This window comes from Branchiostoma belcheri, unplaced genomic scaffold, assembly GCF_001625305.1.
Source record: "Branchiostoma belcheri isolate BF01 breed outbred unplaced genomic scaffold, Haploidv18h27 scaffold148, whole genome shotgun sequence".
NCBI lineage: Eukaryota > Metazoa > Chordata > Leptocardii > Amphioxiformes > Branchiostomatidae > Branchiostoma > Branchiostoma belcheri.
In genome coordinates, this window is record NW_017802913.1 from 636,980 (window position 1) to 663,410 (window position 26,431).

General features: G+C 42.1%; 3 protein-coding genes across 3 annotated transcripts in view; 2 read left to right on the plus strand and 1 right to left on the minus strand.

The window, feature by feature from the left end:
* Window positions 1-6,682, minus strand: part of LOC109465102 (protein unc-80 homolog) — a 61,022-nt gene extending 54,340 nt beyond the window's left edge. The window contains exons 1-4 of the mRNA XM_019762242.1: window positions 6,381-6,682; window positions 4,145-4,193; window positions 3,119-3,239; window positions 366-2,325 (exon numbers count right to left, since the gene is read on the minus strand). Coding sequence (XP_019617801.1) covers window positions 366-2,325; window positions 3,119-3,239; window positions 4,145-4,193; window positions 6,381-6,508 — 2,258 coding nt within the window. The 5' untranslated portion in view covers window positions 6,509-6,682. The remainder of the gene's footprint in view (window positions 1-365; window positions 2,326-3,118; window positions 3,240-4,144; window positions 4,194-6,380) is intronic.
* A 5,075-nt stretch (window positions 6,683-11,757) lies between these two features.
* Window positions 11,758-18,634, plus strand: LOC109465107 (zinc finger protein 260-like). Its single transcript, XM_019762249.1, has 5 exons — window positions 11,758-11,833; window positions 11,921-12,857; window positions 13,025-13,126; window positions 13,210-13,511; window positions 17,733-18,634. The coding sequence occupies exons 1-5, from the start codon at window positions 11,776-11,778 to the stop codon at window positions 18,422-18,424; spliced, it is 2,091 nt and encodes a 696-aa protein (XP_019617808.1). The 5' UTR covers window positions 11,758-11,775; the 3' UTR covers window positions 18,425-18,634.
* A 3,452-nt stretch (window positions 18,635-22,086) lies between these two features.
* On the plus strand, window positions 22,087-24,487 carry LOC109465104 (leucine-rich repeat-containing protein let-4-like; the record flags this gene model as incomplete). The annotated part of the gene is made up of 6 exons (XM_019762246.1): window positions 22,087-22,278; window positions 22,351-22,499; window positions 22,815-23,344; window positions 23,558-24,015; window positions 24,097-24,231; window positions 24,292-24,487. Coding segments are annotated over exons 1-6 (1,660 nt in total), but the record flags the coding sequence as incomplete, so codon positions are not given.
* Window positions 24,488-26,431: the final 1,944 nt, after the last annotated feature.

Consider the following 26,431-nt stretch of genomic DNA (forward strand, 5'->3'; position numbering starts at 1 on the left):
AAACACTTGGTTACCTGGTGAAGCTGTCCTGAGCCTGCTGTCTCCCTATGTCTATAAAACACTTGGTTACCTGGTGAAGCTGTCCAGAGCCTGCTGTCTCACTGTCTATAAAACACTTGGTTACCTGGTGAAGCTGTCCTGAGCCTGCTGTCTCGCTATGTCTATAAAACACTTTATTACCTGATGAAGCTGTCCAGAGCCTGCTATCTCACTATGTCTATAAAACACTTGGTTACCTGATGAAGCTGTCCAGAGCCTGCTATCTCACTATGTCTATAAAACACTTGATTACCTGGTGAAGCTGTCCAGAGCCTGCTGTCTCACTATATCTATAAAACACAACTGTCTTGCATTATTACACGTACCTGGTGAAGCTGTCCTGAGCCTGCTGTCTCACTATGTCTCCAGGAGAGCCTCTGTGTCCATCGCTACATCCATGAGGACAGGAGAAGGACTGGATAACTCGGAACACAATGTCCAGTACATAGGCATAACTGTCAGGTTTCTGTTTTGCCTTAGGTTGAGCATCAGTGTCTGGTGCAGTAGACTTGTTGTTGGTCTCAGCATCATGTTGATGGAGAGATATAAACTCCAGGTCAAACAATGTGTCAACAATGTTCAGGACAATGCTACTAATGCGGAGGTTTGAGTCCGACATAACGACTTGGTGAATAGCGAGTACGATGGCATCGTAGCTTAACTTGCCATCATTTTCAATGTAGCAGGCAACACCAGGGACTTCACACACTTCTGCCTCCTCTATGTGGTGGTAGTTGATTTTTGTGTCTGTGGCACTGCGGGAGATTGTTATTTTGGGGCTCTGTCTGGGAGAGCCGGCACTTTTGGACTTCTGCACTCCCTGCTTCACCACCAGTAACTCTGCAGACTGGGACTGGGACATCTGACTCGTGGGCGGTGTTTTGTTGCAATCTTCTGCTAGACTTCCCCGTCTGTCAGTTACTCCGGTAGGAAGGCTGCTGAATCTGGTCAGACCTTTGTGTGGTCGGCTGCCCTTCTCCTGGCTCCTGACCATGTTCCCATCACTCTGCTTCCGTGCTGAGGACACATGGTGGGTTTTACCTGACAGAAAAGGATCAGACACTACTTGGTGTACAAACTGTTTTTTCTCACTTGGGTTTGCAGCCGTGTCCCCACCTGTCATCATTTCTGAGTCCTCTATGATCACGAGCGGAACTGCTGCAGGGCCACAGTCAGACGACACACTGTTTTTCTGTGAACCGTCCTCAGAAGACTCTTCTTCTATAGGTAAAGGTAGATTCCATGGACACGTTGTGGTGCCGTACCTCCTCGACCTTCTGGACTGTCTGGAGGCCAGGTTTTCCACTGCTTCCATTCCTGCTTTCTGCTGGGCATGTGGTCCGTTAACCTCCCTCCTGGATATCTGGGGAGAACTTTTCACGTCTTCAGGAACACAGAGGCTGTTGTCTCGCTCCTGAGCTGGACCTGTCTGCTGTTTCTTTCCGTCCTTACCAGCCGCTGCTGTTCCCTGTCCGCCGACACTGGGGGTGACCTGGATGGTCGGGATGGGGCCTGCAGGAGTGGAGCAGCTACGCCGGCGCCGATTCTCCTGATACAGTTTGGCATCCAGGATAGACCGCAGGCGCTGAAGAACATACTGCAGCGCCCAGTTCACTCCATCTTCTGCCCAGTGCTTTTTGAACAGGCACTGCAGCACAGCCACATCAAAATATGTTGCACATGAAATATCTTGCTCGTGACTTTCCTCCTCTTGTTTTTGAACACTGGAGGGGATTTCTGGGTTAGATTTACAAGCGTTGTGCCATGACTGGTCAAAGTGCACATCCAGGACATTTGAGGGAGATGAAATGTTCCCGCTCTTCTTCTTGTCTTCCCTGCACTGACAATCCTGGACAGAATTACGACAAACCTCACAAACATCCTGCACCTGCGTGTTCCCGGTGTCAGCTGTATACTCTCCAGCGACATGCTCCATACTGGCCGTGAACTTGGGCTTGATGAGGACACAGAAACAAGAGACCTCCGGCTGACGATGTTCCCACATCGGCTTCCAGATCCGGATGCCCTTCGACAGACGGAAGGTCAAATCATTTTCCCGTATGCAATTCACAAGAGGGGCAAACAGGTGAACAAAGTTTCGAATCGTTTCCAGAGGAAAGAGTTTTGTGTCCAGATTTTCACACTCCTCGTCATCGTGATCGCTGTACCACTCGTGGGGCGCGTCCAGCAGGATCCAGTGGAGCGTGTGCAGCAGTTTGGTCTCCGCTACTCTCAGACGATCGCTGCTGCCAAGAGAGTTACGGTTGGCAAGAAGTGCAGCACATCCTGGTAAAACAAGGGATAAATTATATGAACTAAAGAATGATAAGTTTTGTATAAACAATGAGTTCTCCTAATATGATTATAAAGTCATGCCAATTCTTTCTGTGGGTGTACGTATGAAATGTATTATAGTATACAGTATTTCCTTGACATCTACATGTAAGTGTCAAAGAAAAATTATAATGAAATCTTTGATGTTGTTGTTGTGTATTCCCCTATTCCCAAAAATGAATTTCGAGCCCTGTGAATAAGTGTGATGGCTCGAGTTTCTACTTATGAAACAGTTCTATATCACTGTAACTGTGAAATTCCATTTCATTATCATATACCATGCATACAGTATATACTGAGGATCCTAGATTAAAACTTAATCTAATCTATAAGAATGTCACCAAGCTAAGTACCTTGTGTGTGTGGAGCAGACATGACCTTAGGGCTACAAGAATTTAATTTCTTGGTTAACGGATTTTTCTAGAAAAATAATGGAGCGGGCGGGCGATTGAATAAAAACAGGACTAGGCATCCTATTATGGCCCAAAATGGTATACAGGAGCCATGAAGTCAACACACCATGCTGGTTCAAAATTTAAACAATGAATTTTGAACTTTTAATGATACCACTGCATTGAAAGATGGAATAACTGTAACAACTAGGAAGAAAAGGACTGTTTTCAACTGTTCAGGGCAAAATATGAGCATTTTGCAGTTGATTCTGAATTTTTTTTTTTTTTGCAAATTAGAAAAAAATGAAGTGGGCAAATCCGTTAACCAAGAAATTAAATTGGTGTGGCCTTACCTTGCATGACATGTGGCAGAGCTGCGTTCAGTAGAGACCAGCTGGGAACTGAGCTGATGACAGACTGAAGACTGCACGGCAGACCAGACAACCGCTTGTCCACAAGAATTCTTTCCAGTGTCTGTATAATGTAGCAAGATAGGAAGCATTTCATAGTAGAAATAAAATTCTGTAATATTCTGGTTTACAGTTACTGGTCAGTCCTTGTCTTTCTAATTATTACATAATTTTTTTTTATCGCGGTGATTTGATTTAAAGTTGACAATTTTTTGCATGTTATTTTAGTTCGCTAATGCTAATAGTATTGCTCTAATTAACAAACCAAATGGTGAGGCCTTTAGTAATAAAAATTATGTTAAGCTTTGTGAAAATTATGCTTTTCTCCACCTGAAAAACCTGTGTCACAAATCTGAGCATGTCCCCTTTTGCTGAACAGTGGATGGAACTCATGACCTACTGGCAAACATTTGGCCATTATGCAACCTAATAATAACAAATATATTTAACTACAGTATCAGACCGCTTATTAAAAGCAATTAAAAAATTTCCAAATATTACACAGTCACAAGAAACCTTTCTGAAATCGCAAACTAGATAAGAATCTGCAGTGACTGTCATAAATAAATTGAATTGTAGAAATCGAAAGATATCATATACTATATATAGTAACTCCCCAAGACCAGAGGTGTTGTCCATTCTATGAGATAGAAGATAAACATCAGTTTATTAAACATGTACAATGTAGATTGCTCACGAAATGATTGTTCAACCTTTGGTGTACAAGTAAGTAAAATATACACTTATCAAAGAATGTTCAAACCTTAGTACTGTTAGTATAGTAACTGACACTTCAAACTCAACATGTTGATTTCTATTGCTTTTTTTTTTGAGTCATCAAATCATTAATAATATATTATTATGTTTTGCTGGAGCCAGGACATCACTGGTGCAATTCAGTGGACAGACTACTGAACGCTTTTGGTTATAAAACTGACAATTAAAAAAAAAACATACATTTATACTTACCACACAAGAACCCTCATATTGTTTGGTGAGCTTGGACTGTACAAAGGGACTGAAAAAGAATTGTACATGGATTTAAATTTCATCTGACATGCTGTCTTCAGAAATAATCATTCATTACAACGTGCATCAAAAAGGAATCCTGACATGTAAAATTACATCTTTGGGATGGAATCAATATGTAAGGCCACACTGACTTATGGATGACATCCTCTGAAGACCCCCAAACTAGTGAGCACGGGCGAATAAAAAAATTCTGGCTAAAAATAAAGATGCTAAAAAAACCAAAAGGAATACAAATCTGGTATTGTGAATTTGCGGCAGTGAATAGCGACATACATGTACACAACAAGCCGGCACATGCTGGCTTTTTGACGAATATATGAATCAGCACTGTAGTTCTTGAGTCGTCGAGCTTCGGCACCCTGGATGCCATCCTCCACAGTTACCATCAGCTCTGTATTGTTGCTAACTACCATGGACTACCCAGGACTAGAGCCAGGTCAGAGTCTCTGTAAGAGGGCTGGCAAAAATCAATGTGCCCGCAGATGTCATCCATAAAATTAAGATGGTGTGGCCTTATAAAATTTCAAAAAGTGTGAAGAACAGACAATTCTGCCTGCAGTATCAAGGTAAGTCACCAGGAGGCCCCAAACTGAGTGATCTTGACCTTTGTGATGCCAAGAAATAGCCAAATGCTGAATATTGTCACAATCCTCTAATAATAATTATTATTGTCTTCCTGAGTCTGAGATGAAAACAATTAATGGCACCTCTATTTTCACAGGTTGGTGGAAAAAACGGTCCAGTCTGGACTGAATTGGGGATGGAAAAAGTGGTCTGACGCTTTCATGTGTAGTTGAATGTAAATCTTGACATTGACACCAGGCTAGACACCATGGGAAATTGGCCATTCATCATTCAGTGGTAGGAGAGAATCGATATAGTGGCAAAAATTGCCTTTTTTTCAGACCTACTTGTACATTTAAGGCCCTGTTCATTATTCGATATCTGTTGCGAATCAATTCGACTTTAAAATATAAATTGATTCATTTGGGAACATAAACGCTCCATTCAGGTTCCGTCGGATTTTGAACCACCTCGCGAGGTGGTCTAAAACGATACATAAGGATTCGCTTTCGTAGAATTGTAATCATAAACGCGCAGATGTGAATCGTTCTGGTTCGATGCTGTACACCTGGGTATGTGGGGGCGACAGTCGGCCATAGTTCGCGGCGCAGTGGCTTGTACTGCGGAAAATTCTACTTGAATTATACAATCTTGACATTGAGTTCTAACTACTGGTCGACTAAGGAAACGGGAGGTCCGATATTGACTTGGGGTAATCAGGAGATCCAGAGGAAACTGGATGGTGTGCACCAGAACCTACCCTGGGCGTGAGGGTGAGTGGTAGCCCAACGGGGGCGTTGGGGCGGCGGACCGTGGGGGTTTGCGCCAGATGTGTCCGGGGCACAGCCTATGGGGAGGACATGAGTCGGGAACGAGCGACCACTCGCCCAAATAGGCGTAAACTCTCCGCCTTACGAGCCAGGTTTCCAGGAAATGTTCAAAGAAATTGTGATAAACATATGAAATGCAAGTCAATTGGAGGTGTGAAACAGTTTCCAGTGTGGGTGCAAGTTTTGAATCACGGACGCAAAAATATATTCCGTTTCGATTTGGATCGTGGCCAAACTGGAATACATTTTGAATCATGAACGAGGCCTAAGTGGCTGCCAAGAAGAATGCTCTAGCCAGAAATGAGCCTGGAATTTTCATCCTGTTGCTCTCCCCCCGCACAAAAATTGCAGCTGCTGCCACTTAAAGAATATTGTCACTTTTTTCCACACAGACCGGAATGGACTGCTTTTTCCGGCTTCCACGCTGGACTACGTTTTCCACAAACCCAACCAAAAAAATTTACATGTAACCACATTACCATTTGCACAGCAACTATACGTAAAATCTGTTACGACAATATCTTAGAAATACAGTTATCTTACCCTGTAAGACTCTATAATGACCATGTTATGAAATATTGGGGTTCAATTGTACTAAAAATACTAGGTTTTGTTGTTCTTGTTTTTTCTTTGGATTGTAACAGATGTGATGAAAATCAACAGGTTGACAATTCACTTGTTGCGAAATATGTGATTACTTAAATAATGCCAACACATAAAACATGAGCATAAGTGTCTATATGAACCGTACAAAACGAGAGAGACATTTAATGTCCGACCTGGTCAGTCTCCAGAGAAAGGCCTGCACGGCGGCAGGGATGCTGTCTGAGCCGCCATCCTCCTCCACCATGTTGTTTTCCTTCATCGTCTTGGCGTGGAACACAAGGTTGATCGTCTCGTCCTTCATAATGCTCTATTCAGGAACACCAACTGTCTGACTGCTGCCCAAACGGCGGTAGGTAAGGGGTGGAGAAGCTGTAGAAACCGCGAGCAGACCGTGGAAACCAGGGATTTTAAACCTCCATGGGAAAACACGACAAATGTCACCTTCTCTCCCACGAAAAGGTGACCGGTGGCCACGCCCTCGCGCACTGTAGTCTCCAAATCAGGCTCCGTGGAAACGACGCTTCTGTTGGGCCTTGCTGCTTCCTGTCCTCTTTACGTGCGTTTCTTTATTGCTACGAGGTTTGTAGCTGTCACAGAAAGCTATCAGACAATCAGAAAGCCTTTAGTATATTATAAAAAACAAGAGCGACACAATAAGGGCAAATTAATCACCGCAACCATAGAGTCTGCGGAGGCTATTGAATTCATTTGTTACGCGCGCGGGCTCTCATCTCATCAGCACCGGAAGGGACAGTACATTTGTTATCGTGGGAGGGGGTGATTAGGACTTTTGTATCTGTATCGAGCACGTCAGCAGAACGTACTGCGCCTACGCGAAATCACGGTTTCTGCTGGATGTGTGGGAAACGAACTTGTATCAAAATTTTGCCCGTTGCAGACGGTACGTTTTTTTTTTTCGACACAACATTGGAAAACTATAAAACGCGAATACGACCTATTACGAAGGCCCATAGGTACACTTAGCATTTTTTATTCCACTTTGTATTTTCTATGGGTACTTTGTATTTTCTATGGGTACTTTGTATTTTCTATGGGCACTTTGTATTTTCTATGGGCACTTTGTATTTTCTATGGGCACTTTGTATTTTCTATGGGCACTTTGTATTTTCTATGGGTACTTGTTTTTTTCTGTGTGTACTTCGCGAAGTTTTTTTGGTGGCTGGCGAAGCGACATTCATTTTGCTTTGATGTGGATGTCTCCCATTTTTATTATGGCGGTATATTTCTATTTACCATTCTAGGCAACTAAATTTATTTTAAACCTATTAAAACATAATATACTTTACACTTTGAGAAAATTTTGTTGTTTTGCATGCAATGTTCCACACGTTTATTAATTAGGAGTATCAAATAGTGATTATTACATCCTGGCATAGATTATGTTAATGTAGACACAGGACCATACTATTTTCGGGGGTGCTAGGACATATTGTTCAGACTTCCGTCAACATTTCCGTAGCGATATATGGTAAAATCACTTCCTCGCTGAATGTTAATTACTCCTTTGTATTAAAAAAGACCCGTAATCTAAAGCGAGGGTTCATTGCCAATGTTGGGAAAAAATTGCATTGCGGTTTGCTGCCCTCCTTCCAACCGCGAACGTTCATCACATGCAGTTTACGTAGGAAATATGGACAATATGCCGTTTCAGCAAGGAGGTTAAATACAAGTATTGTATTCAACCTCCTTGGTTTCAGTAAATAACCTGACATCTAAAATTGTTCATTTATGAAGTGCAAAAGCGTGAAACATAGGCCGTAAGCCATGGAGGTCGTTGACCTTTGTTGGGACGCCCCCCTCCCCACAAAAGTGCCAATTCATGTCACTACAGCACACATGTAGCTTACCACACGATTAGACGGTCAACCTAGAGTGTAATTTGAGTTTCTGTGAATATTTCAACAATTTTAGATGTCAGGTTATTTACTGAAACGGCATACTGTCCATATTTCCTACGTAAACTGCATGTGATGAACGTTCGCGGTTGGTAGGAGGGCAGCAAACCGCAATGCAATTTTTCCCCAACATTGGCAATGAATCCTCGCTTTAGATTACGGGCTTTTTTTAATACAAAGGAGTAATTAACATTCAGCGAGGAAGTGATTTACCATATATCGCTACGGAAATGTTGACGGAAGTCTGAACAATATGTCCTAGCACCCCCGAAAATAGTATGGTCCTGTGTCTACATTAACATAATCTATGCCAGGATGTAATAATCACTATTTGATACTCCTAATTAATAAACGTGTGGAACATTGCATGCAAAACAAACAAAATTTTCTCAAAGTGTAAAGTATATTATGTTTTAATAGGTTTAAAATAAATTTAGTTGCCTAGAATGGTAAATAGAAATATACCGCCATAATAAAAATGGGAGCATCCACATCAAAGCAAAATGAATGTCGCTTCGCCAGCCACCAAAAAAACTTCGCGAAGTACACACAGAAAAAAACAAGTACCCATAGAAAATACAAAGTGCCCATAGAAAATACAAAGTGCCCATAGAAAATACAAAGTGCCCATAGAAAATACAAAGTGCCCATAGAAAATACAAAGTGCCCATAGAAAATACAAAGTACCCATAGAAAATACAAAGTACCCACAGAAAAAAACAAGTACCCATAGAAAATACAAAGTACCCATAGAAAATACAAAGTGGAATAAAAAATGCTAAGTGTACCTATGGGCCTTCCTAGACCTTCGATGTGACGTTCTGCCTATTAAAGTGCTGTACAATACTCAGCGCTCAGTATTCGCGGCATCTTCGCTACAGTAAACTGTAATATACGAGGGCCTGTATGGGGAGGTCCCGACAACGCTCTATGCTGAATTCGAATTTTGAGAACTCGCTACGTATTACGCTACAGTAGCCAATACGCTTTACGATAAATTCCACGTGGCTACAACGCATTACGTAGAATTAAAATGCGAATTACGCTCTACGCAAAATTCGCCAATTACGCTCAATGTAGAATTAATTAAAGTGGCCTATTACGCTCCACGGAAAAGGGCATGCGGGCCCCCTTATATGTCCTGCTGATCATTCAATAATTTAAGGTGGTCTTCATTGGTAGACAAATCACACACTGTGGTTTGTATGAATTATGTTTATTGATGTTCACCTTCAAATGCGGCAAGTATGACACACTTTCACGACCTTCCGCCAGATTTGTTCCTGAGCACCAGCCGACAAGGTTCGACACCAGCCGACCAGGTTTGGCTGAAGTTCGGGTGCAGTCTTACAAGATTTAGGCCACGCCTACCTTTCTATACGAATCGAACCAAATTTGAGTTAAATTTCAGCATATATGTAATCAATATCTGATTATGAACCAAATTTGAGTTAAATTTCAGCATATATGTAATCAACATCTGGCAATGTTCCTCCCGTTCTTAATTACACATGTCACAAGCTTATAGCATTATGGAGGAGCAGCATGGAAGGTAGCAAATGTATGTACATTCCTCATGATCATTTGTATAATAGTCATCTATTTATGTAAAGTATCATTTAAACTACCGACAAACCAAATATCATAATGATCTGTTAACCGGTACAAGAGGTATATATACTGAGTACAAGAGGTACATGTATGTACTACCTTAAATTCGCGACCCTAGCATGTCCAGATCTGGAGATACCAAAACCGGCAGTTCCGCAGTACCATAACAAGTCGCTAGGAGGCCCAAAATCTAATCATTTTTATGTCTCGATCTCATCAAGACCGACCCACCAACCAAATATCAAGACAATCCAGAATTCAGGACATGTAGCGTTTAATATCTGCCGGGTTACATATATCTGCTTTGAAAAACAGTGTGTTTGACAGATCTCTAATGCAGTAGGGCCTGCAAACCCTTTTTCGTAAGGCGTAATCAGGCCGTTTTAGACTTCGTAATTCGTAGGCAGCCTCCGCAAAAATCAACGTAATTCGACATTAGCCGCAAATTGTAAAGTAGTAATCAGCTCTGAAACTTAACGTAATAATTGAATCACCACCACCCCACCCCCCGCCTTGCAGGCCCTCATGCAGGTATGCACAGTTTAGATGTGTGGGAGTACAGGTTTTATGGTGAAAGCAATGGAGTTTAAATTATTACTACTATTAATTGTAGAAAGAATTGACCAACGTTGATGGATGGCTTTTTGACAAGCAAAGAACATGGCTCGAGTGGTAGTGATCCAAAATTAGAGTGAAGTATCCACAGAAGAGGGCCTGCATGCCTTTTCCGTTAACCGATATGGGCTATTTTAATTCACCGTTAATCGTTGCCGTCCCGCTCAAATTCAACGTTAAGCGTTATCGGTATATTCATATGCCCTGTGAATATATATTTTCCAACACTCTTTCCAGGACATAAAACATAGGTCGGTGGCTTCTGAAGAGTTTTGACCTGTCACAAATTATTCCCGATTAGGCCACAACGACTTGATTCTATGGATGACATCCTCTGAAGACCCCCAAACAAGTGCGCGCGAGCGAATAAAAAGAAATTCCGGCCGGCCAAAAATAAAAATGCTACAAAACCACAGGAATACAAAGTTGGTATTGTGCCGCAGTACTTAGCGACAAGCGCTAGCCGGCACATGCTGGCTTTTCGCGGAATTTGTTTTTTTTTTTTTGTTTGTTTTTGTTTGTTTATTTGCATATAGAACAATAAAATGAACAAATGAACATAAAACAAAATAGGATATGCAGGGAAAGATAAAAAGCCATAATGGCTTGTCCGTGATCTTCCCCCGACTAAATTAATTGACTGCGCAAAGATACGTCGTTATGTGGATGTGACATTGTCTGAGAAATGTCTGGAATTTACATTTGAATGTTTGGCTCTCAAACTATAAACAAAGGAGCTGTCGCCGCGCCGGGGAAGTTGATAACATAAACAGGGAGGGGGTCGGTGAGGGGTTACGAGACTATGTTGTGTGTCGCATTATAAATTAGCAAACATATTGTAGTAATCCAGTGTGCAATTTTACGGACTGAATACAAAATTCACAGTTATGAAGGGATTCTGGTGTTGGTGATGAGGAAAGCGTTAATCTAATTACAGTATGAGTATACGGTAAACCCCTACGTGAGCCCCGCCTAATTCTCGCATCTGGAATTTATAATGTGACGACGCCAGACGGGAGAGTGTGAAAACAACGGGACGGTCCATTGATGATAGGGGGACTTGGCGAAACACACCAAAGCATTTGTTCACTACTGGCAGTTGAGTATCCGTACGCGCCTGAGGTACGGTTGCAAAACAAAATATATATACTAGTACCTGGATTACAAAACGCTTACAAACCGTTGCATATCAAAAATAAGTCGAAGCCCTTGCATGAAAAACATGAAAGCCAAGGGACAGTTCACGATTATCAGTTGTTAACTATACTTTACTCTACTTTACATTGTAACTTGAAGCCCGATACTACTCAAGTTATAATACGTAGTACCGGTACTACTCAACTACAAATGCAAATATATTTCAGTGTGTTTTATAGATCGGTTGTTTCATTTTTTTTTTGCAGAGGTTGACCCAGCTCTCGTTGACATGGCAACAACAGGCAGCATAGAAGGTATGGATGACGTCATGAGAGGATCGGCAGGGGGTTCTGCCAACACCGTTTCCACCTGTAAAGGAGGATCGGCAGGGGGCTCTGTCGACACCGTTCCCACCTGGCAAGGAGGATCAGCAGGGGGTTCTGCCGACACCGTTTCCACCTGGCAAGGAGGAAGTTGTGAGGAGTCTGGAGAGGAAACTTGGAGGCAGGACAAAGGTGTGAAAGTGTTGAGATGTGAGGAGTGTGCCAAGCAGTTTGGTCGTCTCAGTCTTTTAAAGAGACACATGCGAAGTCACACTGGGGAGAAACCCTACAAATGTGAGGAGTGCAGCAGACAGTTCAGTCAGCTGGATCATCTGAAGACCCACATGCGGACTCACACTGGGGAGAAACCCTACATGTGTGGGGAGTGCAGCGTGCAGTTTAGTCAGCTGGGTGATCTAAAGAAGCACATCAGAACTCACACAGGTGAGAAACCCTACAGATGTGAGGAGTGCAGGAGGCAGTTTAGTGAGCTTGGAATTCTGAAGAGACACATGCGGACTCACACTGGTGAGAAACCCTACAAATGTGAGGAGTGCAGCAGGCAGTTTGGTGAGCTGGGTAGTCTGAAGAAACACCTGCGGACTCACACAGATAAGAAACCCTACAGGTGTGAGGAGTGCAGCAGACAGTTCAGTCAGCTGAGTAATCTGAAGACACATATACAGACTCACACAGGTGAGAAACCCTACAATTGTGAGGAGTGTGGAAGGCAGTTCCGTCATCTATATAGCCTGAAGACACACATGCGGACTCACACAGGGGAGAAACCCTACAGGTGTGAGGAGTGCAGCAGGCAGTTCAGTCGGCTGGGTTATCTGAAGACTCACATGCGGACTCACACAGGGGAGAAACCCTACAGGTGTGAGGAGTGTGGCGGCCAGTTCAGTTCGCTTGGTCATCTAAAGACCCACATTCGGACTCACACTAGAGAGAAACCCTACAGGTGTGAGGAGTGTGGCAAGCAGTTCAGTCGGCTGGGTGATCTGAAGACTCACATGCGGACTCACACTGGAGAGAAACCCTACATGTGTGAGGAGTGCAGCAGGCAGTTCACTGAGCTGGGTAGTCTGAAGAGGCACATGCGGACTCACACTGGTGAGAAACCCTACAGCTGGAGGAGTGCAGCAGGCAGTTTAGTGAGCCGGGTGATCTGAAGACTCACATGCGGACTCACACTGGAGAGAAACCCTACAGGTGTGAGGAGTGTGGCAAGCAGTTCAGTCGGCTGGGTGATCTGAAGACTCACATGCGGACTCACACTGGAGAGAAACCCTACATGTGTGAGGAGTGCAGCAGGCAGTTCACTGAGCTGGGTAGTCTGAAGAGGCACATGCGGACTCACACTGGTGAGAAACCCTACAGCTGGAGGAGTGCAGCAGGCAGTTTAGTGAGCCGGGTGATCTGAAGACTCACATGCGGACTCACACTGGAGAGAAACCCTACAGGTGTGAGGATTGCAGCAGGCAGTTCAGTGAGCTTGGAAGTCTGAAGAAACACATGCGGACTCACACTGGTGAGAAACCCTACAGGTGTGAGGAGTGCGGCAGGCAGTTCAGTCGGCTGGGTCATCTGAAGACTCACATGCGTACTCACACAGGGGAGAAACCCTACATGTGTGAGGAGTGCAGCAGGCAGTTCACTGAGCTGGGTAGTCTGAAGAGGCACATGCGGACTCACACTGGTGAGAAACCCTACAGCTGGAGGAGTGCAGCAGGCAGTTTAGTGAGCCGGGTAGTCTGAAGAAGCACATGCGGACTCATACAGGAGAGAAACCCTGCAGATGTGAGGAGTGCAGCAGGCAGTTTGGACACCCAAATTGTCTGAAGAGGCACATGCAAACTCACAGGGGAGAAACCCTACAGGAGTAAAGACTGGCATGCTGTTAAGCATCAAAGTGTCGTTATAAGACAATTTGACGCGCAATCTGAGAACCTTGTTTTGTGTAAGATGTGCAAAGACACTGCATGGAGGCGAGAAAGCCTACAGGTTTGATGTGATGATAGCATTATAGTAAGTTCACTAGAAGACTATCATTAGTATGATATCAGTAATTTAGCAAATTGTTTGGTTTCCATTATCTCTTTTAATTCCTGCATTGAAGGGAGAAGTAGATGATTCCTTTAGATTGTATACATACCTTTACTTATTAGTTACACATGATGTATAGTGTTCATTTTTCCATTTATTGTTGCCTTTATTTTGGCATATATAATATCTTTGTTTTGGATACATCCCTAATTTTTGACATAGTCTTCTTTGTCAGGGTTGAATAAAATGCCAAATGTTCCACTAGAAAATTAGTGATCCAGGGACATATTTTGCTATGTTAGTTTTTAGCATATTGACTATTTTTTTGTGTTGTAAGTTGACTTATGTTTACATTTAGAACTGTTACAAAATATGGCTTACATTTTTTGAGAGAAGTTTACTAACATGCAGCGAATGCTAACAATATTAGTTTACCTGTAATAAGACTTAATATGCTGTGCAGTATTGTTCTCTTAGTCTTAGGTACTTTTCTTACATTGTTGTTCGGTTGGGTTAGCCGTACCTAACTGTTATTGTTTTTATCGCATTAACTTTGATGGTATCGATTAGACGATGTACATAACTAGTAACTGACCTCGGGAAGTGATTGTACACTTGAGTTTGCGTTAGGTTTGTAGGGATGTACTAGTTTCGTTTTCCTGTTGAAGTTTCCTAGACAAAGTGTCTGTGTGTCCATATTTTCTATTTTCTGAATTATATCTTTTTACTACGTATACTTTCAATTCAGTCTGGTGTTGTATTTTATTTTAGGAGATATTCTTTTTCAAATGGAAGGTATCAGGGTCTTGATATGGAGATTACATGAAAATAAATCTTAGTCAAGTTATTGGTGCGTACTCTGTGAATTTTGAATTTTACTGAATCCGTTTTAGACGTTGATGTTTGAACTTTTCCCTTTATTCTTTTAAGGGAAGCAGGTAGCCTCGGCCCTGCACTGGGCCTACTTTAAGTCTAGATATGCATTGTAAAACTAAAATCTAAAATTAAAACTTAATGGAAATTAAAGTATTTTTTCCTGGGAAACGTTCATTGGAGATTTTAAAACTAATAATTTAATGTTACGGATATTCTTTATTTTAGTTTTTATCGACAAGCCAGATTACTGGTATTTGCTCAAAGGCATGTGTACATTTGTTAGGTAATCATGTAATCTTGAATCTTGTGTGTTTCTATTATTCACCTGAATATTCACCTGAATCCAGGCCATTAGGTACCCTTACTGGGTAATGAGGCCGTCTTCGTGGTGTAGACAGTTTGGGCATTTAGTAGGAGAAGACGTATCCATATCTATCAGGGTGGTCCTTCCACTCTATAGCCAACTTGGTCTTAAATACATTTACTGAGCTGCTGTTCAGTACTGTGGCTGGTGACAGTTGGTTCTTGCAGGGAAGAAGTTGGACCTGGGTTCATTTGATTTTTGTACCTGGTACTTGTAGTGCAGACCCCTTTCGTTGCCCTACGCTGCACTCTCTCCAGAGAGTCCTGATCATTCTTTGTTTTTGGACTCCAAGTGACGCTCGCATATTCGAGATGGGGACGAACAAGGCTTTTATACAAGAGTAAAAACGATTCCACATCCAAATTATGAACTGAATGGAAAATCTAGAAGGTAGATTACCTTGTCAATACATATTTTTCATGACCTAAAACACAGGCCTGTGACTACTAGTGGCTTTACCCTATAAGGCCGTTGTACATTCGTTGGGTAGTCAGGTAACTAGACTTGACCTCAGGCCGGGGTAGTACTTCCGGGTCACGGCATCGCGACCTCCTGTCCCGGAAGGACGCGGCATCTTGAGCAGTTTTCCGTCTTTGGAGGAGTTTTGCAGTGATTCAACAGGCGACTCGGCCCGGACTGTGTATCAACTAACTTCCAGGTAGGAAAAGTCGGCATGTAGTTGGTATTCAAAGGTTTGTAGAGTTGACAAACAACGGTTGTTTGGCGGCCGGGCGTGCGTTTGGGCCAGTGTGTGTGTGGTCTGAGCCGTGCTGTTATTTCAGTCAAGGAGATTCAAATACAAATTGTATGTGATCAAATTCTCCTTGTTCCAATGCAGCTGGCCAAAGAAATGGAGTAGTGTGGGTGTGGAATTATATGACAAATTTCTAGATTCTACGTCTGAAATTATGCTTGGCTATCAAATTATTACTGTATATCGAAGTTAGGAGCCTGAAAGTTTATGACGTAAACAGTGTGAGGACCGGTAAGGGGTTACGAGATAATGTTGTGTGTCGCATTAAAAGTTAGCAAAAATATTCTGGTAATCCAGTGTGCAATTTGAGGAACCGGAAACAGAATTCGTTGTTATTTAGGTATTCTGGCGTTCAACCGTGTTGGTGATGAGGAAACTTTAAGAGTAAATCTAAGACTAGGCTGATACTTAGTATACTGTAAACACCAACACGAGCCACACACTCACATCTAGATTCCATGATGCCAGATGGGAGAGTGTGAAAACAACGGGACGGTTCATTAATGATCTGAGGGTGTGGTGAACTTTGAATCTCATAGCGAAAAACAGGGAATTAGACTAGAAACATTTCTTGACTTCGACTTATGGCACTTTGGTATCATTGGCAGTTGCACGTCAACAATAAGCCGAAGCTCACACCTTGCATGAAAATTATAAAAGCCAAGGGACAGTTCACTAACTGTTGCAATATTACTCTCAAAGTCAAAGACCCTGCATAGCATCAGTAACAACATACAGCAAATACAGCCTCACTATTTACCCATCTTCTGTTTTTCAGTTTCTATGGATGACATCAGTACGTGCATTAATTTTCGCCTGATTTTGGACAAAAAAATTATTGCCTTCTGACAGTGAGCTGAAAATGGGCAAAGATGTCTGTTGCCATGCCAGAACGTGGATAGCAGATAAATATGAAGACAGGAGACAAGACAAGGCTATGACTTAAGTTTTGTCTTTGATGCAGTGATGTATTTTCTGCCTTTTATGTTTGATGATGGCTGTGTAAATGTGATGTTCCACTGAATGAAAAACCTGGATTTGTACAAGTATTGAAAACTTTTTTTCAAAGTTGTTTCAGTGAGAAATGGATGTTGTAATAGTTGGCAGTAAAATTAGCACAATATAGGTATCAGTTCTTAACAAGGTTTATGATGTCAAAATTTGAAAATGTAGGAATCTTGTTATTTTCGCCCGCCTTGTTTTTTATTCGCCTGCTCGCATTAGATTTGGAGTCTGTGGAGGATGTCATCCAAATAAGTTACTTGCTGTGGCCTTAGTAACTTTTACAGAAAATGAACATTTGTTTATACACCCAATACTATACAGTAGTACAGTGCTACAGTATACTACTGATTAACTGTACATATTTCAGAATCTGAGATGTTATATAGGTCACTTGTTCATTTTTACAGAGGTTGATCCAGCTCTCGTTGGCATGGCAACAACAGGCAGCATGGAAGATTTGGATGATGTCATGAGAGGATCAGCAAGGGGTTCTGCCAACACTGTTTCCACCTGGCATCGAGGATCAGCAAGGGGTTCTGCCAACACCGTTCAAACCTGGCAAAGAGGATCAGCAGGAGGTTCTGCTAACACCGTTTTCACCTGGCAAAGAGGATCAGCAGGAGGTTCTGCTAACACCGTTTCCACCTGGCAAAGAGGATCAGCAGGGGGTTCTGCCAACACTGTTTCCACCGGGCAACAAGGATCAGCAGGGGGTTCTGCTAACTATGATTTAATCTGGCAAGGAGAAAGCTGTGAGCAGTCTGGAGAGGAAACTGGTAGGCAGGACAAAGATGTGAAAGTGTTCAGGTGTGAGGAGTGTGGCAAGCAGTTCAGTTGTCTTAGCATTCTTAGGACACACATGCTAACTCACACAGGAGAGAAACCCTACAAGTGTGAGGAGTGCGGCAGGCAGTTCAGTCAGCAAGGTAGTCTGAAGAGACACATGCGGACCCACACAGGGGAGAAACCCTACATGTGTGAGGGGTGTGGCAAGCAGTTCAGTCAGCTCGGTAGTATGAAGATACATATGCGGACTCACACTGGGGAGAAACCCTACAGGTGTGAGGAATGCAGCAGGCAATTTATTGAGCTCGGAAATCTAAAGAAACACATGCAGACCCACACAGGGGACAAACCCTACATGTGTGGGGAATGCAGCTGGCCATTTAGTCGGCTGGGTAATCTGAAGACACACATCCGGGCTCACACAGGTGAGAAACCATACAGGTGTGGGGAATGCAGTAGGCAGTTCAGTCGGCTGGATGATCTGAAGACACACATGCGAACTCACACTGGTGAGAAACCGTACACATGTGGGGAGTGCAGAAGGCAATTCAGTCGGCTAGGTCATCTAAAGATTCACATGCGGACGCACACTGGGGAGAAACCCTACATGTGTGAGGAGTGTGGTAGGCAGTTCAGTCAGCTAGGTAGTCTGAAGATTCACATGCGAACTCATACTGGAGAGAAACCCTACAGATGTGAGGAGTGTGGTAGGCAGTTCAGTCGGCTGAATGATCAGAAGACTCACATGCGGACTCACACTGGTGAAACCCAGAAGAACTGAAAACTGGCTTGCTGTTTAGCACCACAAGTTATGAGACAATCTGAGAACCTTTTTGTACAAGATGTGCAAAGACACTGCATGGAGGCGAGAAAGCCTACAGGTTGGATGTGATAATAGCAGTGTAGGAAGTTCACAGGAAGACTATGATAATAGCAAAACTGTTTGGTTATTAGTCTCTGTTATTCATGTTGCTTTTTACTTTGAAAGGTAATCCCCTTTTACTTATTATATTTATAGTTTGCGTTATACAGTGTTCATTTCGTTAATTATTGTTGCCTTTATTTTGTTGTTTTTGGCTTGTTGACTCTTTATCTTTTCCTTGTTAGCTTTTAAAGCCAATACAAAATATAACTTATATTTTTGTCTTAAGTGTACTAGGTCTAACATGCATCAAATGCTAACAACTCTATTTTTCCTGTAATTAGTGTTAATATGTTGTACAGCGCTTAGGTTAGCATTAGGTTTCTATGAATGTACATTTTGTAATTACGATTTCCAGTTTAAGTTCCCTTGACGAAGTGCGAACCCATATCTTCTGTTTACTGAATTACATCTTTTGACTGAACTCAGTATTTTTTATTTTTATTTGAGAAGATAGTATTAGGGTCTGAGCCATTACCACAGACTGCCATGACGTCACAGTCAGCAAGTGGTAGGCAAAAAGCTGGTTACGGTTGATTTGCCTGCCAATAATTTGCATCTGCACCGCTTTTTATGGGTTCACCACACCACGAAGTGGTGTGGTGAAACCATATTGCTTTTTCTGATGTTTCTTCTTCTCCTTCTCCTTCTCCTCCTGCCATATCTTTAAATGGATTCAGCTTCTTCATTTTAGGGCCTAAGGTCCTGAAATTTGGTATGGAGGTACAGTGGGCAAATACCCCTAGGCGTTTTTTAAATTATTGTGATACAGGCTTTTAGAATGGTTTTATTTGAGTTTTTTGGCTGTGTAATAGCTAATGTATTACTGTGTAAGTGTGCAGTGTTTACCACATTTGGACATGAGTCATCACAATGGCATGCAAGGCATCAACCAATAGGCATGCAGCTTTCCTCTATTCTCCTTGCTGATTGGCTGTTGGGATTTAACTGGCTTAACTTCATTTACACCTGCACAGAGCCATGCCATACTGACAGTATGTCTGTATTCAAGTGTTTTGGTAGGTATTTTAAGCTTTCCTGCTCCAGCATTGGAATGCGGGCTATGAACGCTTCTTTTTATCTTGAAAATCAACAGTTTGCATTATGCAATCCTAACCAATAATGTAGGGAATAGCTATCCAACTGTTGTAGTCTTAGTTGTATGTTACTTCATACTATAGTTATATCAATGTAAAGCATTGTTTTCCCTTGTGTTTCTCATTCTTTCCCTGCCATGTGGTAAAATGTGGTGAACCCATCGCTATATTTGCTCCAAAGCAAATATTGGCCTTTCTAGTTAATAAATGATCTTTTTATGAATAAAGGATTTCAACATAAACGTGTGAATTTATAATGATATTTGATCTAAGACACATCATCATCATCTGGTCGTGAGAGTTTCACGGATGCTTGTGACTCTTTTACACAAGACAAAACACAAAAACACAAAACACTTTTACTCTAAGACACAAGACACAATGTACTACATGATACCAGCAGTAAGACAATAGTTTAGTGGATAAGTTTTAGTCATTCACATTAAAGGCCTTTAAATGGATTTATTGTTTTAGCCGTTTAAGACTAATGTGGAGCATTCTGGGCTCTGGCTCTGGGAGCCTTGTTGTTAAATCCAAACGACATAACATGTGTTTTATCTCACACCACAAATTTCACAAAACCTAAGCGACCACCTCTAACATGACCCCCCCCCACACACACACACGTGTCATGAGTTTTCAACTAAATAAAGTTTTCACACGTGTACCGAAGCAGACAACCACGGTTAGCTTTGGCATATTTATGATGTGCCACCTCACATTTTGACATAACAGTTACAACCACTTTGAAATTGTACAAAAAATATGAAAATTTTATTTGCTACTTGCAGACAGAAATTCACATTTTGGGCTTTTGCCCCCTACTTCTAAGGGTCTGAAATGTGGCCAGAGAACATGTTTACGATCATAGAAGACTTCATGTCGTTTCAGTCCCAGATGAACTTTCATTAGAATATAAGATATTAAACATTCATGGGGGCCCGTGCCCTTTTCCGTAAGACAGACGTAACTTGCAGGCACTCTGTGAACCATAGTAAATTCTGCATATTCCCAAGTTTGTCGTTCATACAAAATAAACTAAACGTATGATATGATTTTTTATAAACTATTTTCTGGCCGATTACAATAGACTGTTAAATGTTAGGCCTATATTAACGTGAAAACATAGCCATTGTATGTGCCCCTCATAAATGTTAATGTTATTCAAATAGCCAGCTTCAGACAATTAACTCCACCATTTACCTAAGACCGATCCTGGGTTGTTTGTCACACGCCATTGCGGATCAGCTACAGAAGGAGGCTGACACACCCTGCAAGAACAGCAGCAACTATACCAGTGCCAGGGGCGTTCTACCCGAGTTCTTTTACAAAGTACTATTCTGACTGACTTTACAGGTATGTTTTGATCAGCGTGAACACACGTTCAGGGTACAATCTGTGGTGTAGACAGTTTGTTATAGCTTAATTAGCGTGTCTTTCTCCAAGCAGATGTTGCGATGAAAGACGTTTTCTTACATTTGGTATGGATAAATAGCTACCAGAGAAGCCTCAGAAAATGTTTATCAGATTCTTGATATCATTATTTGCTTGCAGCTTAAGTTAGCTCTGAGGGGTTGGGGAAGCTACATCCTGATATTTTCATTTGGTTATGTCCTACTCAGATTCTTCCAGAACCATAAAAATGACCATATACTAGTATAAGGCACCCTGCCAGGCCACAGTCTGTTTTTCTTTACCTGTTGTAAATAAAGTTTCTGTTTTACAAGGCTTTAGACAATGGGCTTGTAGCCACTGTCGCAGCTGTCATTTGTCTACAACTTACAGGGGTTTTTATACATCCGTATTATGCAGGCAACACTGCAAAACAAAGTCCTTTAATGACATTTTAAAATTACTGAAATAGGCAGTTAAGTGTTGATTTTCTTATCCCGCTTCTAATTTTCTTGTTTGTAAACAGAATCAAAAAGCGTCAGCAAAACCTGTAAATAATCCTGATATCCATATTCAAACAGTCTGTTTCAGACAATCAGCAGAATTTCATTAAGATTACAGCCGTTTAAAACTTTTTGCTCCACACTATAAAGGAATCACGACTGAAGCACGTGTACTTCTACACAGCAGTACACAGGAGCAGAAATACACTTAGACACTAACACGTCTTACATTTTATCACCTCGATCTCAATTGTCGGTAGCCTTACTTGCAATTATCGGTAGCCTTTCGGCATGTTTTGCGATAGACATTATATACTGTAAACTAATAAATTTAGCGAAAGGTCTCAATTGAAACAAAGCGCTAGGAGGGCAATTTTTGTCCACATTTTCTCTCCTTTGTGAAGCAAGGTTTTGTTCTTACAGGTGTCTTGTCATGTTGGGTGGTCAGTCATGAATTGTTTTTATACCCAAGGTGTAAGTTTTGCTTGTCCTGACAAAGAGCTTTCTGATTTTTAGGTGCCACAGCACCATGGGAAGAAAGCTGCGACACGTGCTGATTTTCCTTCTCATCATCCTGAAGGAGCCCAGCATGCCAGAAGTTGTCTGCAGCTGTAAACCATCGTCAGGCTGCTGGTGCAACAGAGTGGGCCTCACCAGCATCCCTCAGAACCTCCCTACATCCATCTCTGGTTTGCATTTAGGAGATAATTTTATTTCATCTGTAAACCGGTCACTAGTGCTGAGGTATACAAATTTGAGGACGTTTTGCCTGCCCCGAAACCAGATAACAAAGATTCAGACAGGTGCATTTGCAAATCTAACCCGCCTTCAATCGTTGGACCTGTCCAGCAACCAGATAACAAAAATCCAATCTGGCACATTTGCAAATCTACCCGAACTCCAAGTGCTGAGTCTCTGTTTAAACCAGATATCAGAACTTCAGCCTGGTGCATTTTTAAATCTACAAAAAATCAAAAAGTTGTTTCTGTATCAGAACAAGATAACAGAGATCCACCCTGGTGCATTTGCAAAATTACCCTCGCTCTCATTGTTGAATCTGTTCCGCAACCAAATAAGAAAGATTCACGCAGGAGTGTTTGCAAATCTGTCTCTACTAAAAGAGTTGGATCTGCGCAACAATCAGATAACAATGATTCAGCCTGGTGCATTTGCAAATCTACGCTCTTTAAAAAAGTTGAGACTGTTCTTTAACAAGATACCAAACATCTACGCTGGTACATTTGTAAATCTAATCAGGCTACAATATTTGTGCCTTTCCGGCAACCAGATAACAGAGATTCAGCCTGGTGCACTTGCAAATCTACCTCAGCTACAAGAGTTGAATCTGCGCTCCAGCCAGATTAAAATTATACAGGCAGGTACATTTTCAAATTTACCCCGACTACAACTGTTAAATCTGTTCTTCAATCGGATAACTACCATCCATTCTAAAGCTTTTGAGAGTCTGCCCCAGCTTCAAACTTTGTACCTTCGGAAAAACATGTTGTCTGCCATTCCCCCTTCAGCTTTTGGCTTGTTACCATCTATTCGTACCGTAACACTAGCCGAGAACCCTTGGCGATGTGACTGTAGAATGGCTTCTTTCAGGCTAAATATCAATACGTTTCCGTCATTTAAAGACCAGATAATATGTACCCAACCCGTTAAATTCCGGGGACAGAAGCTTATAAATGTCAATCCTGAAGAAATGATATGTGAAGAGACAACCGTACCGACACTGTCTGTTTATATCCAAACCTCATCTGCAGTGTCAACATCTTCAGTTAGCAACACAGAAAACAATGCTAGCCCAACAGCATATCTTGTAGGCTCGATATATACCACGCAGGCCCATGTGAACCTATTAGTAAGTGTTAATACTATCGCCCCTTCTCGCTATCAGCGGTTCTTTACACGCAATACTGACCTAAAAGCACATTCTGCAGGCAATACAAGAAATACAATAGTAACATCCACTCCACCCCTTGCAATCATTTCAGACAAGCCAGAATCTGCCCCCAGTTTTCTCCTAGCTGTTCCCATTAGCTCAGTCTGTGGTTCAGTAGCTGGGATTGTCCTGATGGGCATCGCCATTCTCACAATTTGGTACTACAAGATGAGCACGAGGGATCCTCACTTAGGCCCAAATCCCAATGTTGTTGGTGGCAGCAACGGTATGCATACTGTAGTGGCCAGTGGTCATGATCAGACAGGGCAGGGTCAGTCTCAGGCCAACACTGAATCCAACACAAACAACGCAGCTACTGTGATGGCCAGTTGTGATGATCACCAGTATGAGGATATTGACAAACCCCGTGTTAAGACAAGACAGTGTCAGTCCCAGACCATCACTGAATCCAACACAAACACCACAGTTACAGTAATGACAAGTGATCATTATTACCAATATGACGATACTAATAACCATCATGTTCAGGCAGGGCAGGGTCAGTCTCAGGCCAACACTGCATCCACCACAAACACCACAGCTACTGTAATGACCAGTGGTCATAATCAGACAGGGCAGGGGCAATTTCAGGCTAACATTCAGTCTCTGAAAGTTGGAAATCTATCCCATGATCAAATACTAGCTGCATTAAATCCAAATCTTCTGTATGTATCTACAAATGTTGCCAGTAGCGATGATCAGACAGGGCTTGGTCAGTCTCAGACAGTCACTGAATTATTTGATGGTAGAAATGCATCTTATGCCACAGAAGCGACTGCCTCCCAGCTAAATTCTCAGTACACAACAGCAACTGTAATGACCAGTGGTCATGATCAGACAGGGCAGGGTCAGTATCAGGCCATCAGTGAACCCTTGGATACAAGGCATCCATGTTATGGAACAGGCCCCATTGCCTCACAGCAAAATTGTCATTACAACACAGCTACTGTAATGGCCAGTGGTCGTGATCTGAATGGGCAGAGTCAGTATCGGGCCATCGCTGAATCATTGGATGCTAGAAATTTATCTTATGGCACAGGACCAACTGCCTCGCAGCTAAATTCTACGTACCTAAATGAGGAAACCACATTTGTAAAATCCACATTTTAACAGAGTTGAATGGCAAAAAAGAAATAATTGGTCTTCGAGATCACTAAAAGACCATAGAGAGATCATAGCTCCTCGCTAAAAGACCTTTGTGAGATCTGTTGGATTTTGAACACTTGATCTTCTCTCAAAGGTTTCCATTATGTTGAATGCACTCCACTAACCAAACACTTTGAAGGTCCAGGAAACATTTTGAAAAAAAAAAAGGTTTAAATAAAAATAATCCCTGTGGCTGTAGTCCTTTTCTATATCACACTTGTGCAACCGGTTCCACACTTAGTTTTACCAGAATCCAGCATGAACACGTTAGATCCTTCATTTTAATACTGTTTCTGGAAGATTTATATATCATACTATGTCAGAGTAGAGATTGCAATGCAGTAGAGATACTGATTGGAGTATGTAAGTTTTGAGACAAAATTTTTTTTAAAGACAGAACTTTTCAACTTTAAAAAGAGCCACTTGCGATGTGAGTTGAGCAAACTTTACTGTCTGATCTTCGCTGCTTCTTTTTTACTTATTGTAAACATTGGTGTGCTGTTAGCCTTATAAGGGGGGTTTACTCGCTAACAAGCGAGCCAACAATTATAGTACCTTGCAACGAGATACAAGTTAACAATGGAAAATGTAACAGATGTAGTCTTACATTTATCAGCTGTTGCTGCCTGTAAGTCTTTGTATTGTGTTGTTTGCATTTGAAATGAATAAATAAACAGATGTAGTCACACAGTTTTGTTTGTATTCATGGTGAAAGCGATTTGTTGTGCATTAGAGCTACATTACTTGTGTAAATTCTTACTTGGTACTTCCTTTATGTAGCTAAATTTATTTTCGGAAACATTGTAAATGATACATGCTCAAAGAACATGACGTAATTGTTTTTTCCTTAGTTAGACAACCGTGTACATTTGTTGGGTAATCAGGTAGCGAGACTAGACCTCCTGACCCCATCCCGGCTGGGTAGTACTTCCGGGTCACGGCATCGCACCTTCCTGTCCCGCAAGAGGTATTGCAGTCGTCTCCCCAGTTCGGTCAGCCACGGTGGAAGAGCCACACTCCTATTGGTCAATGCTATATAATCGACACAATCCCATTGGTCGATCAAAAACAGTAACGGGGTGCAATAGTTTCGCATGCAATCGCGGTTTCGCTAGTGTGGGGAGGGCTACCGACGTCTTTGCCGCGATTTTAGGTGCAAAAACGTCAGCTTTTACAACTAAATTTACTGCATTTCTGTGGCTATAAGCTCGGGGGACCAGGAAAGGCACCACACAGATAATATTTGAGTGGATTTTAGGAGGGGATCTACCGCCAAACATCATATTGGTTATATGGCTAACGTTATATTCAAGGAGGTTTAAAATCTTGTAAATTTGTATTTAACCTTCTTGTTTACATTGCAGTACGACGTGCGTAATTTTGCATTGTGCAGTCGTTGAAATTGCGTGTCCCTTCTTAGTCTCTATCAAGCTTAGGGTGGCGGCTGGAAAGAGTAGAAATCGGCCAAATAGAAAGATAACATGCCAGGGTCCACTAGAGGGTACAGTAACGTGGACCAGGTAAGGCTCCGTACAGGTGATATTGGCATGGTCCTTTCATCTGGGACCAGGTAAGGCTCCATGCAGGTGATATTGGCAGTGTTTTTTATCTGTGGACCAGGTAAGGCTCCGTACAGGTGATATTGGCATGGTCCTTTCATCTGGGACCAGGTAAGGCTCCTTGCAGGTGATATTGGCATTGTTTTTTTATCTGTGGACCAGGTAAGGCTCCTTACAGGTGATATTGGTATGGTTCTTTTATCTGTGGACCAGGTAAGGCT

Bases quoted from the DNA above. Each gene is read 5' to 3' on its own strand.
- LOC109465107 (XM_019762249.1), top strand. From the start codon at position 11,776: ATGGCAACAACAGGCAGCATAGAAGGTATGGATGACGTCATGAGAGGA. The intron at 11,834-11,920 runs GTTCTGCCAACA...GAGGATCAGCAG, and splicing joins CATGAGAGGATCGGCAGGGG to GGGGTTCTGCCGACACCGTT. The intron at 13,127-13,209 runs GCAGTTCACTGA...GGAGTGCAGCAG, and splicing joins ATGTGTGAGGAGTGCAGCAG to GCAGTTTAGTGAGCCGGGTG.